Source organism: Siphateles boraxobius, unplaced genomic scaffold (assembly GCF_051911475.1).
Source record: "Siphateles boraxobius isolate OS27281-9 unplaced genomic scaffold, OSU_SipBor_1 204, whole genome shotgun sequence".
NCBI classification, from domain to species: Eukaryota; Metazoa; Chordata; class Actinopteri; order Cypriniformes; family Leuciscidae; genus Siphateles; species Siphateles boraxobius.
Genome location: NW_027508816.1, coordinates 572,162 through 592,026, shown reverse-complemented (window position 1 = coordinate 592,026; position 19,865 = coordinate 572,162). Strand labels below are relative to the sequence as shown.

General features: G+C 43.0%; 1 protein-coding gene across 1 annotated transcript in view; it reads left to right on the top strand.

The window, feature by feature from the left end:
* ppp1r21 (protein phosphatase 1, regulatory subunit 21) overlaps positions 1-19,811 on the top strand; it is a 54,744-nt gene extending 34,933 nt beyond the window's left edge. The window contains exons 16-22 of the mRNA XM_077237564.1: positions 286-378; positions 453-716; positions 9,872-9,907; positions 10,074-10,190; positions 16,420-16,518; positions 16,599-16,727; positions 18,584-19,811. Of these exons, the coding sequence (XP_077093679.1) occupies positions 286-378; positions 453-716; positions 9,872-9,907; positions 10,074-10,190; positions 16,420-16,518; positions 16,599-16,727; positions 18,584-18,613 (768 nt within the window). The 3' untranslated portion in view covers positions 18,614-19,811. The remainder of the gene's footprint in view (positions 1-285; positions 379-452; positions 717-9,871; positions 9,908-10,073; positions 10,191-16,419; positions 16,519-16,598; positions 16,728-18,583) is intronic.
* Positions 19,812-19,865: the final 54 nt, after the last annotated feature.

Below are 19,865 nucleotides of genomic sequence, written 5' to 3'. Positions count from 1 at the left end.
AATTATCCAGATAAAAATGTATTGCCCATTTTCAATGAGAAAGTGCCCTAGCAACAATCACTGGGCAAGATTGCCCAGCAACATTGCTCAAAAAGTTGCCCTGTGTATCATCACCTTTACTGTAATAGCCTCTTCTAGCTTGTTGCGTTATTTGTTGTTCAGCATCGGTCACAGCACAATATATTTGACAATAGTGGAAAGCACTTCACAAATAAATGGACAGCTACAAGGCCTATTTGCACAGTTCGGTCCTGTGAATGTTGATGTGTGTTCTTGTGTTTTCAGGTCAGACCAGAATCAGTGCCGTACAGAGAAGCTTTAGCTAACCGACATGTTCTGACGAGCTCTACTGAGAGTCGAGAGGGACTCATGCAGCAGGTACCTGAACCTGTCTGTCTCTCTCCTCTGTCTGTCTGTCCAGCCGTCTGTCTGACGGTGTGTGTGTTTGTCAGGTTGTCCAGAGTCAGGAGAAGATGTGTCGTCTGGAGCAGGAGAAGGAGCACTGGCTGCTGGAGGCTCAGCTGGGTCAGGTGCGATTACAGAAGGAGAGTCAGCGCATCGCTCAGCTGGAGGCTCAGATCCTCGCCGGGTTTCCAGCAGAAGCACACAGCGCTGCTCAGATCCTCTCCGGGGCTCCAGCAGAACCACACAGCACTGCTGACGGACCCGGTGCCGCCCGTCCTGATAGTCCAGAGCCCGTCCAGGACACCAGCCTGGTGAGTGACCCCATGCTAGAACAGTGAATCCATGGTTCATCTCCCTAATCAGACACACCTGCCCATGAGTCAGCAGCTGTTTTAAACAGAAGAAAATGTGCAGTGTTGATTGTGTGTAACTACAGGCAAACAATTGCCTTGCGTACAGTACTGTAAATGCATCAGAAAACATGGAATCCAACAGAATTATGAATAATGACTACATCGGCACTTTTCATCAATAACATCAACATCAACACGTTTCCATGTATAGTAGGTATGTCAAAACTCTGTACCAAGCCGATACTGAAATTATAACAATGCAATGATACCAGGTTTTCTACAGCACTGGTAGTAAAGAGACTCCCTGATAGATGACTGCATTCAGATGCTCCTGTGTGTTTGTGAAAGGTTGAGCCAATCACAGACATTAGCTCTTGAACACAGTGTCCAATCAGAGGTGTTTAAGTTTGTCAGGAAGCCATTCAGGGGTTCTCTTTCTAACATCCATTCGGTATCTCACTAGGGGATTGCCTCCGGCGTGACCGACTGTGGAAGCACCAATTACACCACATCTGTCAGACTGACCGACCAATCGCTACAGCGATCAGGGAGTCCCACCTTACCTTCTAAACTAATACGATTCAGTTTGTATTAGATACCAGAAAATAAAAGTTTATTTTCAGAATTACTCTTTATACACTGCTCCGGGATAGTAAACCTACACGTCACGTGAGAGTTTACCGAACGAAGAGAGTGGAGAGTGATGGCCACGGCTGGAACGGCAGAGAGCACGGGAGGAAATGATGCTCCTCCTCACATGTGCTCCTGTGGCTTATGGATTTCGGCGAGAGATTCACATTCGCTCTGCATGTCATGCTTGGGTGTTAAGCATGCCCAACGGCTGCCATAACTGTTCTGGTTTTCGTACTAAGATCCGTGAAAGGAGACTTAGAGTTGTAATAACAGGAAACAAGGACCCATGCTTTTCCTCTCAGACTCAGCCCAGAGAGGAGACAGTTAAACAGCCTCCTGAGCCAGGGACCTGGGGCGAGATTATGGACTTGGAGTCCCCAGACCTCCCCCCTCTCTTTGGAGATGTCCTCGCGGGAATAGCGGGTAAGATGATGATGAAGATGAGGAATTATCCCCTCATCTTCTAGACGACGATGAAGAAAAAGAGGATGACGACATTCTCCCTCCTAATTCATCTCGTCCACCGAGTAACCAGAGTGGGGACCCCCCCTCTTCCCCCACAATGTACTTAGACCTCATAAAAGTCTTGTCGCAGGGCTCCGGCCAAACTTTCCATCGACTGGCCCTCCCAGTAGGTGGGCCAAGGCAGAGAGGCATCTCTACAATGGTAAGAGGTTACCGTCACGCCTCGCGTCAGACAATTCTTCCCAGCGGTCCCTGCGTGCATGGCGGAGATGAAAAGACATTGGGACAAACCGTTTTCTCACCGGATGCCCGTTAAGGGTTTGGCACGTCTGGATATACAGGATATGAGCTGGGGTTTATCTGACCCACCTATAGCAAATTAGCTCTTAAGGAAAATAATAATAATTATTCACAATTTATGATTAATTATTCTCCATTCAGCTAGGCTCATCATCCATAACTCCATCAAGGTCAGCTAGGAACCTTGGGGTTGTAATTGATGATCAGTTGAACTTCACAGACCACATTGCTAGAACTGCCCGGTCCTGCAGATTTCCCTTGCACAACATTAGAAGGATCAGGCTCTTCCTAACAGAGCTACACAACTCCTTGTCCAAGCACTTGTTCTATCCAGACTGGACTATTGTAATGCTCTCCTGGCTGGTCTTCCAGCTTGCCCTGTCAAACCTCTACAATTGATCCAGAATGCTGCAGCCAGAGTGGTCTTTAATAAGCCAAAGAGACACACATCACTCATCTCCTCACAAAGTTGCACTGGTTGCCAGTTGCCGCTCGCATTAAATTCAAGTCACTGACGTTTGCCTACAGAACAACCACTGGCACTGCTGCCTCTTACCTAAACTCATTACTTCAGACTTATGTACCATCCAGAAACTTGCGCTCTGCTAGCGAATGTCGTCTTGTGGTACCATCTCATAGAGGCACAAAATCTCTTTCTCGGACCTTTACTATGACTGTTCCCTGTTGGTGGAAGGATCTGCCTAACTCAACCAGAGCTTCTGAGTTAGTAGCCACTTTCAAGAAACTGCTGTAGACGTATCTTTTTCGGCAGCACTTGATCCAGTAATACTAACACTTTCTCTTTTCTTCTATTTTATTCTCTTCTATTCTATTCTATTCTACTATTTAAAAAAATAAAAAAAATAAAAAAATTGCGTTAAATTAAACTGAGAGGGGTCATAGCACTTACGTATTGTTGTCTTACTGTTAGTTTAACTGCTTCTATTGTTCTCATTTGTAAGTCGCTTTGGATAAAAGCGTCTGCTAAATGAATAAATTTAAATGTAATGTATTTTCAGAGCATCTCATTAAATGTATACTTGCATGGGCTTTGCAGTGAAAGCATTTTGTGAAGTTCCTGAAGAAGGATTTTGAGGGTTCCATGAGTCTCAATCGATTTCTTCTGCGTTGAATGAAGAAATGGAGATGAACTGGCATGATTTGTTTGACTCTGTTCTGGTTGAAAGTTCTCTCTCTCTCCATGAGCACATGGCTAGAGTGCAGACTGTGGCATGGCAGCCCTGGGCCGGAGAGGCCACGCAGAGCAACCAGGAGAAGGGAGGAAGTCAGAAGAGTTGATGGTTGGAGTTGCGATGGATGACTTCTGCATTGAATGAAGAAATTGTGCCAAACTCCTGATGTTGTCCTTGATTCTAGTGTGGTTGAGAGAGTCCTCTCTCTCCTGGATGAGCAAGTGGCTGGTTGTGAGTCAAGGCTTGCTGCCCTGTGGCCTGGGTCGGCCACGCAGGACAGCAACCCAAACATACAAGAAAGCCAAGAGAGGAAAGGGCTTGTGTAGAGGCAATTTAAAGCCTGAGAAAGGTCCCACCTCTCAGGGTTGGCTCGACCAATAAGAAAGGTGAAATTTCTAAGCAGGAAATTCCTCTTTTGGGAGGATTTATGACTCTCACTCAAGGGTGTTTAGACATGGGCCTTGCCGTTTGTGTCCATTTATACTCAGATATATATAAAAAACACACACTGCATTCTATGAGAAGGCGATGTACACTAAAGTGTGAGTCATTAAATGAGGATTAATTAGATAGGATAAATGATACCGTCGGGATTACATTGACTGTTGGTTATCATAAAATTCATTCACACAGTGTCCTGGGGTGCATGTTCATTTATAGATCAGTTCGTCCATAAAGTCTGTTTTAAGGGCTGTGGGTTTTTTCTATGGCTGTTCCTTTTTCCACGTGACCACATTTTTTATAGCAATAAATCTCCTTATCAGTGAGTAACCATGGCAACTGAGGCTCTTCTTGCCCTAGTTGGGGGATGGGTCCGTAGATCCCAGAGTGAGTTTTAAAAATTATTTGTTAAATATAACAAATAATTGTTTCTAATTTGTTTCACTCATTACACTTCCCCAGTGGAGCTTTCAGTGGCCAACCACCTACATCCAGGTCGTAGAGCAGCATTTTCGTTGGCGGGCACCACACTACTGGGAAAAACTGAGCGGTTTTCAGCATCTGTGTTTCAAAAAATTTACAAATCTTCTGCTTTGGCCATCAGGGTCCTGAATGTGACATCTCCTCTGACAGCATACCAGGCGGAGCTACTGGAGGAGATTGGCCGCATGCTGGACGCTGGCTCTCCGAACCCAGCGCTCTGGGAGGAGATTTGCGTGATAGCGAATCTGAATCTCCACACATCACGTGGGGCGGTTCAAAGCTGCGGCAGAAGTATGGGGCTAGCTGTAGTGGGGAAAGAGCATTATGGCTCAGTCTCTCAGGCCTTTCTGAGAAGGAAAGAGTGGAGTTTCTGGACGCCCCCATAGACTCCAAGGCTATGATTGGCTCTACTGTCACAGCTATGCACCAACAGTGTGACTTGAGGAGGAAGGAGGGAGAGGTGTTCGAGACCTGCTTACCTGGAAAGACTACAGCTTGACCATACCAGCCTGCCCGCGTGAATTTAACGCTACAGTCAAAAAGGGGCTACCCAGACTATTCCCCTACCTCAACCCACGGGGTTAATGATGAGGTCAGGAGCGGATGTTTGCACAAGCAAAACAGGTGTGGAAATAAAAAAATTCACACGCATCCAGGCCAAGAGCCAAGGGCGGAGAAATGTGTGAAAATAACAAAAAAATAAGACCAAAAAATTCCTCATTGCGCACACTCGCTGCGCAAATGTAGAGCTGGCGTGCATGTGCAGTATCTCGGTGGGTTTTATCCACAATAAAGAAAGGTTACAGACTCCAATTCACTGTAATACCACCAAATTTCGATGGAGTGGTTATGCAAAGGAGTAATAAGAACTGTGCCACGAGAGGAAAGTCATCAGGGTTTTACTCCCGGTACTTAATTCCCGGTACGTAATTCCAAAGAAAGGGGGAGGTCTCCGCCCTATTTTAGATTTGCAGAACCTGAACACCTCAGGAGGTACAGGTTCTAAATGTTCGGGTTACGAACTCTGTCCCAGACGTTCCATCACGGAGATTGGTTTACATCGATAGACCTCAAAGATGCTTCTTTCCATATAGACATTTTTCCTCTTCATAGGAAATTTCTCAGGTTTGCTTTTCAGAGCAAAGCCTACGAGTATTTGATGATCCAATTCGTGCAGTTGCATCTCTCTTTTTCAGAAAGATAGATCGGTTCCACCTCAGGATGGAATGGTGTGAGGCTATTGGTGTTGATGGCCACTGCAGTAGCCGTAATTCCCCTGGGACTGTTGAGAATGAGAGACTTTCAGCACTGGACAGCGACTCGGAGCACGCGTCTCGGAGAGTGATTGTCACAGAAGAGTGTGTGAGAGCGTTGCATCACTGGAGAGCTCCCACATTTCTCGTGGAGGGGACTGCTTTAGGTCCGATCACTCTAAGAAAGGTGGTGACGACAGATGCATCACTTACAGGCTGGGGGGCGGTGTTCGAGGGCAGAATGGTGTGGGGAGTGTGGTCTCCATCTCAAAGGGAGAAACACATAAATTACTTGGAACTATTAACAGTGTTGCTAGCACTAAGCCACTTTATTCAGTTCCTTCAGGGATATCATGTGTTGGTCAGAACAGACAACACAACAGTGGTAGCATACATAAACACGCAGGGGGGAGTGCACTCTGGACAGCTGCACAGTCTTGCGCAGAGACTAATTGTGTGGGGCAACACTCGGTTCCTGTCGTTACAAGCAATGCATGTACCGGGAATAATGAACAGGAGCCGATTTGTTGTCCTGGGGAAATCCCATGTATGAAGATTGGACACTCCACCCTCCTGTGGTGAGTCAGAAATGACAGAGATATGGACAGGCTGCCGTAGATCTCTTCGCATCGCGCTAAAACGCACAGGTCTCTCTCCAGGATGCTCTAGCCCACCCATGGCCAAACGCACTGTTGTACGCATTCCCCCCGCTGAGCCTCATCGGGCCAACACTTCAGAGGGTGAGGGAATTCAGACATTCGCTAATTCTGATTGCACCGTTTTGGCCGGGGAATTTGTGGATAGCGGAGATAATTCCACTTCTATATGACCAGCCCTGGGGCCGGTTTCACAAAGCTATTTTAGACCGGTCTATAGTGTTAGACAAGTCTAAAATTTGCTCATAGACTAGTCTAATGCACGTTAGACTATTTCACAAAAATAAAGACTTACTTAATTTAGACCAAAAAAATTAGACCCCTTACCCCAGGCTAACTCAGGTCTAAGACTCTGTTACCTTGGCATCCAGCAGTAACAATCAGTTACATTACAAACAGTCAAAAGAAAAGGGAAAATGGCTCATAATTTGTGGTTTTCTGATGACGTTATGGAGAGAGCTATGAGAAGGGAAAGAGTTTTTATGATTTTTCCTCTTAAATATTTCTTTTTTGGCATCTTGTACCATGTTTTTGTATCTTTTCTGTACGTCTTTAACGCTCCGCTCAACGGTCGGATTAACGTTGTTAACTGTGATAGCAATCTTTTTCCAAATTAAACATTTCTTCTAGTTACTACATTCTCCACTTCTCCACTACATGCTCCTCCAACAAGCACATATTTTCTGCTGGGGTAAACTGCACTGAGAGGTTGAATGCGCTTACTCGCCATGTTTTTTTGTTTTGAAAAGTCTTATTTTACCAAGAATGCATTGCAGTGTTGTCCTACTTAAGATAGTCAGAGTCTTAAGTTCTTTGTGCAACGGTCTGATTTAGATGTCTATCTGAAGTCTGACTATCCACTATATCTAAGCCATAGTCAAAGTCTATCTTTGTGAAACCGGGCCCTGGTCTCTCGCGCTGCGCAGAGACCTTCTCTCCCAGTGAAACGGAGAGATATTTCATCATGCCCCTCACAAGATAGCTCTCTGGGCTTGGTCCATGAGATGATGAATTTAAACGCCATCAGGTTACCCCCTAATGTGATCGAAACATTTCAGAGTGCGAGTGCAGCCTCTACGCACTCTTTGTATGATCATAAGTGGGGAGTTTTTGAACGATGGTGTGCAGAGAGACAAATGATCTCGTTCTTATGCTCTGTATCAGATGTTCTCTGTTTCCTGCAGGAAACTATTTCCCTATTAGATGAAGGTAGAGCCTTTCCAATGGTAAAGGTCTATCTTTCAGCCATCTCAGCATGTCATATGGGGTTGGATTCAGGAACGATAAGCCAGCACTCCTTGATATGTTGATATATGAGGTGGGCGAGACGGTTACTTCCGGTCATGAATTCCCTGATCCCACCCTGGGATTTATCTGTGGTTCTGGATGCGCTCTCCCAGCCTCCTTTTGAACCATTGCTGAGTATTGATTTACAGCGCCTGTCTTTGAAGACAGCTTTACTACTGGCTCTCACTACAGCAAAGCCAGTAAATGAATTACCTGCTGAGTGCGCGTTTTGGAGAGTGATTGTCACAGAAGAGTTTGTGAGAGCGTTGCGTAACTGGAGAAAGAGGAACTGGAGAACTTAGGAATGAATGCCTTGTTAGTTTTCAGCAAAACTTTCGAGCCACCCGCTGCAAACTGCATACAGGAAGAATGTACAGACGTACATTCTTCCTGTATGCAGTGTGCAGCGGGTGGACATTAGAAGACATTTGGAGCAAACGATCTGTAGATTTGTTGCCGTTCTTTCCACCACCTTTTTTTCATCAGAGTAAGAGGGGTTACATTGTCAGTGCGCACTCTGCACACTTATGTTCAGAGAACATGTGTGTTTCGAAGGAGTAGTCAGCTTGTTGTCTCGTGGGCTAACAGTTAAAAGGGGAGACCCATTTCACGTCAGCGGCTCTCTCATTGGATGGTGAATGCGCCCCTCCTGGGCGCTGTTCAGGGGTGTCTTCATTCAGGACATATGTGCTGCGGCGAGCTGGCCATCACCGCACACTTTTGTCAGATACTATAGATTGGATGTGACTGTGCCCCTCGTTGGCTTACTCAGTGCTCGGTGTGGGAGCGGCGAGTGTAAAGTCATAACACTTCACACATCTCTCGTTCTTATTGTGTTTCCAGTTAAACACCCTGATGTTGGTCCACTTTTACCCTTTTTCCACCAACGCATTTTGAGAGCCGGTTCGGAGCTGGTGCCTACTCGTGAACCAGTTCTTTGTGTTTCGACAGACAAAGAACCTGTTCTCGGCCAGGAAAATTGGTTCCAAAGCGGCACCAACTCTTTGCTGGACTAGAACCAGAGAACCGTTCTTTTACCACGTCTATTTACGTCGGGGGCTGGGGGCGTGGTGACCAACAACACGACGGGAAAGGTTGTGACCGCCATTGCTAAAAACACAGTGCTAGTAGAAAGATAGTCTGACCACAAAGACTATCTATCGCAAAGCCAGGAGAAACATTTGCAGAAAGACGATGTAGTCCGCCATTGTAATTGTTATGCTTAAAGTTGTCGCAAGCGTTTCAGGGAAAGCTAAGACATACGGCGACGTACACAGTGACGTAACGACATCGTTCACTGGGCTCTCTAGTCAGTGGAAAAACAAACAGGTTCTGAGAAGGTTCGCAAGTTGAACCAACTTTGAACCAGCACCAGTTCTGAACCAGTTCTTTTTTTGGTGGAAAAGGGGTATTTGGGGTTTTATAGAGGCTTATGAGGGCATGGGTTTCATTTTAGTGTCAGAACCAAGGCCATTAGTTTCCACTTTCATTGTTGCGTCTGTTCATACAGCATATCGGCAATACGGGAGTGGTCTATATCCCTTAGTGAGATACCGAACGGAGAACATTAGGTTACTTGTGTACCCTGATAACAGAAGTGAGGTATCTCACCTCACGCCCTCCTTGCAGACTACAAGGTGAAGAAGATATGCATAGCATGGTATATACCAAGGAGCCGGGACTCCCCTGATCGCTGTAGCGATTGGTCTGTCAGTCTGATAGACGTTGTGTAATTGGTGCTTCCACAGTGGGTCACGCCGGAGGCGATCCCTTAGTGAAATACCTCACTTCTGTTATCAGTGAACTGGGGTTACGCAAGTAACCTGATGTTTTGTTCACCGCAGCCTCACCAATCCTTTCATAGTAACTGACAAACACACTATGTAGATTCTTTGTCAGGGATACATATTACTCGCATTTTATTAAATTCACCGTTTTAAAAATGAAAAATGGCTCACTTGCGTGATGCACAGACATAATGCGTGAGAGTTGAGCAGCGTTCAGGTGTGCGGCTCAGGGATTCACAGGAACTGCATCAGCATGTGTTTGAAAAAGCTCTGGAAACACTGACACATTTAAATGTATTTGTCATACAGTGTCAAGTCTACCATTTCTTTGTTGCTGCAGGTCTCAAAAATGAGTACAGATTTTTTTTTTACTATACATTATAACTTCAAACAGAACTTGGTTTTTATATATATGTGTGTGTGTGTGTGTGTGTTTGTATATATATAAAAAAAATTCTGTTTAGAGTTATAATGTACAGAAAAGAAAAAAAACTACTCATTTTTGAGATGTACAGTATATATATATAGTATAAAAATATATTATTGGGTTTAAAACTAAAAATATTGAACTTTTGGTGCAGCTGTAATATTTGTATCATCTGTCTCTATTATCAGGTCGGCATTTTAACCATCACGTCCTGCAGCGAGAGCGTATGTATTCATGTTCTACTTTCTTAAATAACCTTATCTGCATATTCAGATTCATGCAGTATATTCCATATCATAATCATCTTTCCAGCCTATTTGAAATCGTGGTGCTAAATCAAGCCGCTCATGTCATGTTGATGTTGATGATGATGATGTTTGTGTGCCGTAGGCTGCAGATCAGGAATCTCGTGAGCATCTGATCAAAACTCATTACATGAGCCGCGTTTCAGATCTGACTTCTCAACTGCAGATTTGTGACAGCAAAGCCGTCCACTTCCACGCTGAGGTCAGTACTCAACACATCACAGTACTCAACACTTATAACACTGTCTCCTCTTCACCAATAAGCTGGTGTGTGGGGGGCATCCTGGCGCAATATGGCTGCCGTCGCATCATCCAGGTGGATGCTGCACATTGGTGGTGGTTGAGGAGATTTCTCCGTTCTATGTAAAGCACTTTGAGTATATATAAATGTAACAAATTATTATTATTAACACACCCCAGTCTTCAACACACCACAGTACTCAACGCACCACAGTATTCAACACGCTCAGTACTCAACACACCACAGTACTCAACTCACCTCAGTACTCAACGCACCACAGTACTCAACGCACCACAGTACTCAACTCAACAAAAGTACTCAACGCACCACAGTACTCAACATACTACAGTACTTAACGCACCACAGTACTCAAAACACTACATTACTCAATGTACTACAGTACTCAACGCACCACAGTACTCAACGCACCCCAGTACTCAACTCACCAAAAGTACTCAACGCACCACAGTACTCCACATACTACACTACTTAACGCACCACAGTACTCAACGCACTACAGTACTCAATATACTACAGTACTCAACGCACCACAGTACTCAACGCACTACATTACTCAATATACTACAGTACTTAACGCACCACAGTACTCAACGCACTACATTACTCAATATACTACAGTACTCAACGCACCACAGTACTCAACGCACCCCAGTACTTAACTCACCAAAAGAACTCACTGACCACAGTACTCAACATACTACAGTACTCAACGCACCACAGTACTCAACATACTACAGTACTCAACGCACCACAGTACTCAACACACCCCAGTACTCAACTCACCAAAAGTACTCAACGCACCACAGTACTCAACATACTACAGTACTTAACGCACCACAGTACTCAACGCACTACAGTACTCAACCTACTACAGTACTCAACGCACCACAGTACTCAACTCACCAAAAGTACTCAACGCACCACAGTACTCAACATACTACAGTACTTAACGCACCACAGTACTCAACGCACTACAGTACTCAACCTACTACAGTACTCAACGCACCACAGTACTCAACGCACCCCAGTACTCAACTCACCACAGTACTCAACGCACCACAGTACTAGTATGTTGAGTTCTGTGGTGTGTTGAGTACAGTGGTGAGTTGAGTACTGGGATGCGTTGAGTACTTTGGTGCGTTGAGTACTGGGGTGCGTTGAAGACTGTGGTTGGTTAATAAACGCACAACAGTACTCAATGCACCACAGTACTTAACGCATCCCAGTACTCAACTCACCACAGTACTCAACGCACCACAGTACTCAACGCACCACAGTACTCAACATTCTACAGTACTTAATGCACCACAGTACTCAACTCACCATTGTACTCAACGCCCCCAGTACTCAACTCACCACAGTGCTCAACGCACCACAGTGCTCAACGCCCCCAGTACTCAACTCACCACAGTGCTCAACGCACCACAGTACTTAACGCACCCCAGTACTCAATGCACCACAGTAAGCAAGGCAAGGCAAGTTTATTTATATAGCGCATTTCATACACAATGGTAATTCAAAGTGCTTTACATAGAAGAAATTAAAATAATCAAAAGAAATCAGAATAATTAAAACAGTTTAGAATAAAAGATAAAATACAGAATAATTAAAACAATTTAGAATGAATAATATAATAAAATACAGTACGAGCAGTCGGACGAACAGTGGCACAGTGCTCATTCAGTAAATGCACAGCTAAACAGATGTGTTTTGAGTCTGGATTTGAATGTGACTACTGTAGGAGCACATCTGATCTCTTCTGGAAGCTGTTCCAGCATAGTAGCTAAAAGCGGTCTCGCCATGCTTAAAGTGAACCCTTGGTATTTCTAGCTGATGTGATCCTAATGATCTGAGTGATCTGTTGGGTTTATATTCACTGAGCATATCTGCAATGTATTGAGGTCCTAGGCCATTGAGTAATTTATATACCAGTAATAATACTTTAAAATCAATCCTATATGTTACTGGCAGCCAGTGTAAAGAGCTGAGGACTGGTGTGATGTGTTCATATGTTCTGGTTCTGCTCAGCGTTCTGTATGAGCTGCAACTGTCTTATGGTGTTTTTGGGAAGGCCAGTGAGGTGTCCATTACAATAATCCACCCTGCTGGTGATGAAAGCATGCACACGTTTCTCTAAGTCTTGACTGGAAACAAAGCATCTAATTCTTGCAATATTTTTCAGGTGATAGTATGCTGATTTATTTATTGCTTTGACATGACTACTGAAACTAAGGTCTGACTCTAGAGACACACCCAGATTCCTGACTTGATGTTTAGTTGTTCGACCCCTAGACTGAAGGTATGCGTTCACCTTGAGAACTTCATCTTTGTTTCCAAACACAATGACTTCAGTTTTGTCTTTGTTTAACTGAAGAAAGTTTTGGCACATCCAATTGTTTACTTCATCAATGCATTGGCAAAGGGAGTCAATGGGGCTGTAATCGTTAGGCGATAGGGCTAAGTAGAGCTGTGTGTCGTCTGCATAGCTGTGGTAAGAGATTTGGTTCTTTCTCATTATTTGGCTCATTGGGAGCATGTACAGGTTGAATAGGAGTGGCGCAAGAATTGAGCCTTGAGGGAGTCCGCATGTCATGGATGTCCACTCAGACTTATGATCTCCAATACTCACATAATAACCTCTGCCTCCTAAGTATGACCTGAACCATTTTAGGACTATCCCAGAAAGCCCCACCCAGTTTTCCAGCCTGTCAAGAAGTATGTTGTGATCGACAGTGTCGAATTCAGCACTGAGGTCTAGTAGTACCAGCACTGATAATTTGCCTGTATCAGTATTTAAGCGAATATCATTTATTATTTTTATGAGCGCGGTCTCTGTGCTGTGATGCGGTCGGAAACCAGATTGAAAATTGTCAAAGTATCCATTCGAGCTTAAGAATTTGTTCAGCTGATTGAACACAACTTTTTCAATGATCTTGCCTATGAAAGGAAGATTTGAGATCGGTCTATAGTTGGTTAATATGGTCTTATCCAGATTGCTCTTTTTCAGGAGGGGCTTGACAACAGCAGTTTTCAGGGAGTTCGCAAAACCTCCAGAGAGAAGTGAAACATTTACCACTTCTAGGAGATCTGCTTCTAAGCTGTGTAACACATTTTTGAGAAAAGATGTGGGAAGTGCATCAAGGGCGCAGGTTGATGTTTTTAGGTGCTGTACGGTTTCTTCCAAAATTTTGCCATCAATTTCTTTGAAATCAGACATAGTGGCTACTTTCTCATGCTGTTGTCTGATCTGCTTGACCCCAGCGCAACTCAAGGATGAGCTGATCACCTTTCTGATATTATTGATTTTCTCAGAGAAGAAAGAAGCAAACTCACTGCACTTTCTCACTGAGAGCATTTCACTGGGAATCTGGCTTGGGGGGTTTGTCAGTCTCTCTACAGTAGCAAAAAGAGTGCACGTGTTGTTTATATTGCTGTTTATAATATTCGAGAAGAAAGTCTGTCTAGCTTTGCCTAGTTCCTTATTGAAAGCATGGATGCTGTCTTTGTAGATGTTATAATGGACTACAAGTTTTGTCTTCCGCCACATGCGCTCTGCTTTTCTGCATTGTCTTTTCATATTTTGCACTGCTGTTGAGTTTCTCCAAGGTGCTTTTTGTCTGCCACTCTTCTTCCTGACTTTCACAGGAGCAATATCATCAATTACACTCTTAACTTTTGAGTTAAAAGAATCAAGGAGAAAATCAACAGAGTCAGCAGATATGCTTGGTGTTAAAGATATAGCCTTCATAAATAGTACACTAGTGTTCTCATTTAAGCATCTCTTCTTGACAGACACAGATCTAGCTTCAATGGTAGGAGAGATCATTATATCAAAGAGAATACAGAAATGATCAGACAGTGCTACATCCTTAATAACAATCGATGTTTAGACCCTTGCTGATAAGTAAATCTAGAGTGTGTCCACGATTATGTGTGGGTCCATGTACATGCTGAGTCAGATCAAAAGTATTTAATACAGTTTTGATTTCTTTAGCCATATTGGTTTCTGCATTATCTATGTGAATGTTAAAATCTCCAGTACTCCAGATCTTAAGCCAGATCAATACTATTGTTGAATAATAAATGTCCCCAACTAAGCAAGCCAAAAGCCAAGGCAACATTGGCAAGGAATCAACTCCATCAGTGACAGAATGGAGAAAAAAACCTTGGGAGAACCCAGGCCCTGGTGGCCTGTATACAGTAGCCAGCACAAATCTCAAACGTGATTTATCATTTACACTAGATAGTGTTACATTAAGCACCAACACCTCATAATAATTATATTTTAAACTAGACTTCTCAGTAATTCTGAAGATATTACTATAAATTACAGCAACACCACAAAAAAACCTGACAGCTCAAAAAGTAAATGAATATTGTAAGCTTGCTTTAGTGAATTTGGGTAAAGAAACAAGACTGTGTTGAACACAGATTGTTTTTACCTTGTATTATCTAGAGTTATTAGATATATAGTTGACTATAGCTATATAATATCTGAACTAATGATATATTTATTGTGAGCATGGAGCGTCTTGTACGGCTGTGGTGTTTGTGAGTGTTTCAGCAGTAGTGCGGTGAGTCAGAAGCACATGCTGTCTGCTGCGTGACTGATTCTTTCACTGCATATTCAGACCCGCTGAAAACCCCCCTGACCAAATGAACCTTAGTGGATCTTAGTTTAGTATAAATGTTCTGGAAGTGTTTGCTTGTGCACTGAAGAGTTACGAAGCATCCATTCATGCCACAATAAACATGTATATACATGATGCTTTTTGAAAGAAGAATTTTACATGGTATAAGCGATCATTACATTGAGAGATCGACCGATATTGATTTGTTTTATTACAGATACAATACCAATTATTTGCATGTTTATGTGCCCTATATATATATATATATATATATATATATTGTTTTATTTAACACTTTTTAAATAATGTAATTTTTGTAATTTCACTCCCTCCTTACATAAACAAAACACACTTCTACATCAATAAATGGAGTCTGAAAGAGTGCATATGTGTGTGTGTGTATATATATAGTGCACTGTCACTAAAGTGTCTTTTTTTTAGGTTTACAAACAGGTAATGAATATAGCATGTAAAAATAATTATAACAAATTAAAAAAGCTTAAAACATTCTGAACTGCCTGAATAAAATAACATTACTGCTGTCATTTTTTGCATCTTATTATTTATAACAACAAATAGAGAACATAAATAAATGACAGGAGAGTCTATCAACTCCCCATAAATATAAGCATTTGTTTTAAAGTACAGTTTTTAAAGGTTTATGTGTTGGTTGATGGGCTAAAGAGTGAAGAGAATGGAAAATGTTGGAATATTCGCTGGATCAGCAAACATTGTCAGAAAAATAAACAAAACAGTGAATACATTATCCCAGTTACCGAGTCTATTTCATCTGGCATGTTATCAGAATTATTAATCATGTTTTTGTTGGTCTAGATTATGATATACCTGACTGTGTGCTGTGTATTTACGAAGAACGTCTCTCTCGAAGATAATAATTAATTCCCACAGAGTTGTAATAATTTGTTTTTTAGCTAAATAAAAGTAATATAGCTAATACAAAAGTAATATGTTAATATAATTTAAGGAGTTTTAAAAAAGTGGGTCGTGTTAAAAGCTGCATAAGGTGGCCATGCTGAAACATAAACCCGGTGAGTGAACGGCTCTATAAACGTGACTTCACAAGACTGATGAGCAGACAACATAGAGAAAATTAAATTCAGCAATTTTTTTCAAAAATGCATATTTCATGGCCGTTTTATTTAATTAATGTAAAGTTACGTCTTTATTGAGACAGGACTTGGCGGATTACGTGACTCCGTGAGTTTGTCTCTATTTTTTTAGCGCCAAGTTTAAACTACATATGCACAAATATGATATGTTACATAAATGCTTATCTCATTTGTGCATTATTGGCTGTTATATTAAATAAAGTTTATAATTAAGGGATGCGAGTTATTTTACCGTAGTTGACTCGTCTCCTGTCAGAAACTGTGGTTTAATGGCGGTTTTACGTGCAATTCTCAAAATGGTGAATCCAATGTTACAAAACCGATACCAATTATGGGGAAATGCTTAAATATCTGGAAAAATATCGGGAAAACTCTAATTACATTGCATGTCATTGTTTTCTCTTTCAGTGCCGAGCTGTTGCCAAACGTCTCACCATCGCAGAAAAATCACGTGAGACTTTGACGGAGGAACTGAAGCTGGCTAACCAGAACATCACTCGCCTACAGGTACTAACAGACGTGCTCGGCTAAGTCAGTCCTTCTGAAGTCTAGTTTTGGTGACGTGTCTCTTTTGGTGTGTTGATCAGGATGAGCTCAGCACCACGAAGAGGAGCTACGAAGATCAGCTGAGCATGATGAGCGACCACCTGTGCAGCATGAATGACAGGCTCAGCAAGCAGCGCGACGAGATTGACACGCTCAAGCACGCCTCCAAGGTCAGGCGCCTCACACTTCAGATGTTTGTTACAAGACTTGGTGTTGATCAGATTCGGTGTTGAGTTGGTGTTGATCAGACTCTGTGTTGATCAGACTCTCTGTGGTTTAAATTGTGGTTATTTTTATGTTTCAAATAACACAGAACTAACGTTAAGTTACCATTTTTTTTGTTACTTTTTTTTGTGTAACCCCACTAACCACACTAACTCAACACCGAGTCTGATCAACACCGAATCTGATTAATACTAACTCAACACCGAGTCTGATCAACACCGAATCTGATTAATACTAACTCAACACCGAGTCTGATCAACACTGAGTCTGATCAAAACTAACTCAACACCGAGTCTGATCAACACAGAGTCTGATTAATACTAACTCAACACCGAATCTAATCAACACCGAATCTGATTAACACTAACTCAACACCAAGTCTGATCAACACAGAGTCTGATTAATACTAACTCAACACCGAATCTAATCAACACCGAATCTGATTAACACTAACTCAACACCAAGTCTGATCAACACAGAGTCTGATTAATACTAACTCAACACCGAATCTAATCAACACCGAATCTGATTAACACTAACTCAACACCGAGTCTGATCAACACTGAGTCTGATCAAAACTAACTCAACACCGAGTCTGATCAACACAGAGTCTGATTAATACTAACTCAACACCGAATCTAATCAACACCGAATCTGATTAACACTAACTCAACACCAAGTCTGATCAACACTGAGTCTGATCAACACTAACTCAACACCGATTCTGATCAACACAGAGTCTGATCAACACTAACTCAACACCGAGTCTGATCAACACAGAGTCTGATCAACACTGAGTCTGATCAACACTAACTCAACACTGATTCTGATCAACACAGAGTCTGATCAACACTAACTCAACACCGAGTCTGATCAACACAGAGTCTGATTAATACTAACTCAACACCGAATCTAATCAACACCGAATCTGATTAACACTAACTCAACACCGAGTCTGATCGACACAGAGTCTGATCAACACTAACTCAACACCGAATCTAATCAACACCGAATCTGATTAACACTAACTCAACACCGAGTCTGATCAACACTGAGTCTGATCAACACTAACTCAACACCGAGTCTGATCGACACAGAGTCTGATCAACACTAACTCAACACCGAATCTAATCAACACCGAATCTGATTAACACTAACTCAACACCGAATCTAATAAACACCGAATCTGATTAACACTAACTCAACACCGAGTCTGATCGACACTAACTCAACACTCGATCAGACTCTGTGTCGATCAGACTCGGTGTTGAGTTAGTGTTGATCAGACTCTGTGTCGATCAGACTCGGTGTTGAGTTAGTGTTGATCAGACTCTGTGTTGATCAGAATCGGTGTTGAGTTAGTGTTGATCAGACTCAGTGTTGATCAGACTCAGTGTTGATCAGACTCGGTGTCGAGTTAGTGTTGATCAGACTCCGTGTTGATCAGACTCGGTGTCGAGTTAGTGTTGATCAGACTCTGTGTTGAGTTGTTGTTGATCAGACTCTGTGTTGATCAGACTCAGTGTTGATCAGACTCGGTGTCGAGTTAGTGTTGATCAGACTCTGTGTTGAGTTGTTGTTGATCAGACTCTGTGTTGATCAGACTCTGTTTTGTATGAACATTGATCTATGGAGCTCGTCAAATATGGTCAACAGAAGTTACTTTTGTCTGATTCTACTTTTTGAAGTGGGGAAATGTTGGGAAAAAAGGGTGGGTGAACTATTAGTAAAATTTCTAAAATTATGTTTCTCAACGAGATCTTGAGTGAAATCTAAGCTTTCATCTGCTGGACTCTTGCAGGGAAACTCAAAGAAGAACAAGGGCCGATAATGGACAGACGTCAGATGGGCCGAACACCTGCGTCTGACACACACAACAGTGACACGAGACCAGAAGATCTCGTGTGTGTGTGTGTGTGTGTGTGTGTGTGTGTGTGTGTGTGTGTGTGTGTGTGTGTGTGTGTGTGTGTGTGTGTGCGTGCGAGTGTGTGTGCGTGCGTGTGTGTGTGCGTGCGTGTGTGTGTGCGTGCGAGTGTGTGTGCGTGCGAGTGTGTGTGCGTGCTTGTGTGTGTGCGTGCGAGTGTGTGTGCGTGCGTGTGTGTGTGCGTGCGAGTGTGCGAGTGTGCGTGCGTGCGAGTGTGTGTGCGTGCGTGCGAGTGTGCGTGCGTGCGAGTGTGTGTGCGTGCTTGTGTGTGTGCGTGCGTGTGTGTGTGCGTGCGAGTGTGTGTGCGTGCGAGTGTGTGTGCGTGCTTGTGTGTGTGCGTGCGATTGTGTGTGCGTGCGAGTGTGTGTGCGTGCGAGTGTGCGTGCGAGTGTGTGTGCGTGCGAGTGTGCGTGCGAGTGTGCGTGTGTGTGTGCGTGCGAGTGTGCGTGCGAGTGTGTGTGCGTGCGTGTGTGTGTGCGTGCGAGTGTGTGTGCGTGCGAGTGTGCGTGCGAGTGTCTGTGCTAGTGCGTGTGAGTGTGCGAGTGTGTGTGCGTGCGAGTGTGCGTGCGAGTGTGTGTGCGTGCGAGTGTGCGTGCGAGTGTCTGTGCGAGTGCGTGTGAGTGTGCGAGTGTGTGTGTGTGCGTGATTTGATTAGATAAATCACATATTGGCTTACACACACACACAGACGTCACACACACACATCCCAAGCCAGATTTGATTGTGTGAGATATGTGTGATTGATTATGTGATGTCATCGTGATAAACCCACCAATATAATGATGAAATCGTATGGATAAAAAGGGTTTGTGTGAATAAACACATTGAATCGACACAGACTTTCTGCTTACTTTCCTCAAGAAAAAAAAAGTCATGATTTTTTATGCTCTAAATATATTTCTTGTCTCAAGTTCATGATGTCATATCTCAACAGCTGTGAGGTAGAATATGATGTGAATATATCATTAAATCATCTGTGACAGCATGAGTGTACTGAGTCTGATCATCTCATATTAATCTCTTTTATCTCTCTTTATACTGATCTGTTTAATAGCACAATGTACTGGATTCAACCTAAATCAAGTAAATAAAGGTATAAACTAAACCATTTTGCATTCACTTGTTCATTTCAGTATTCATTTCACGAACTCAATCAATC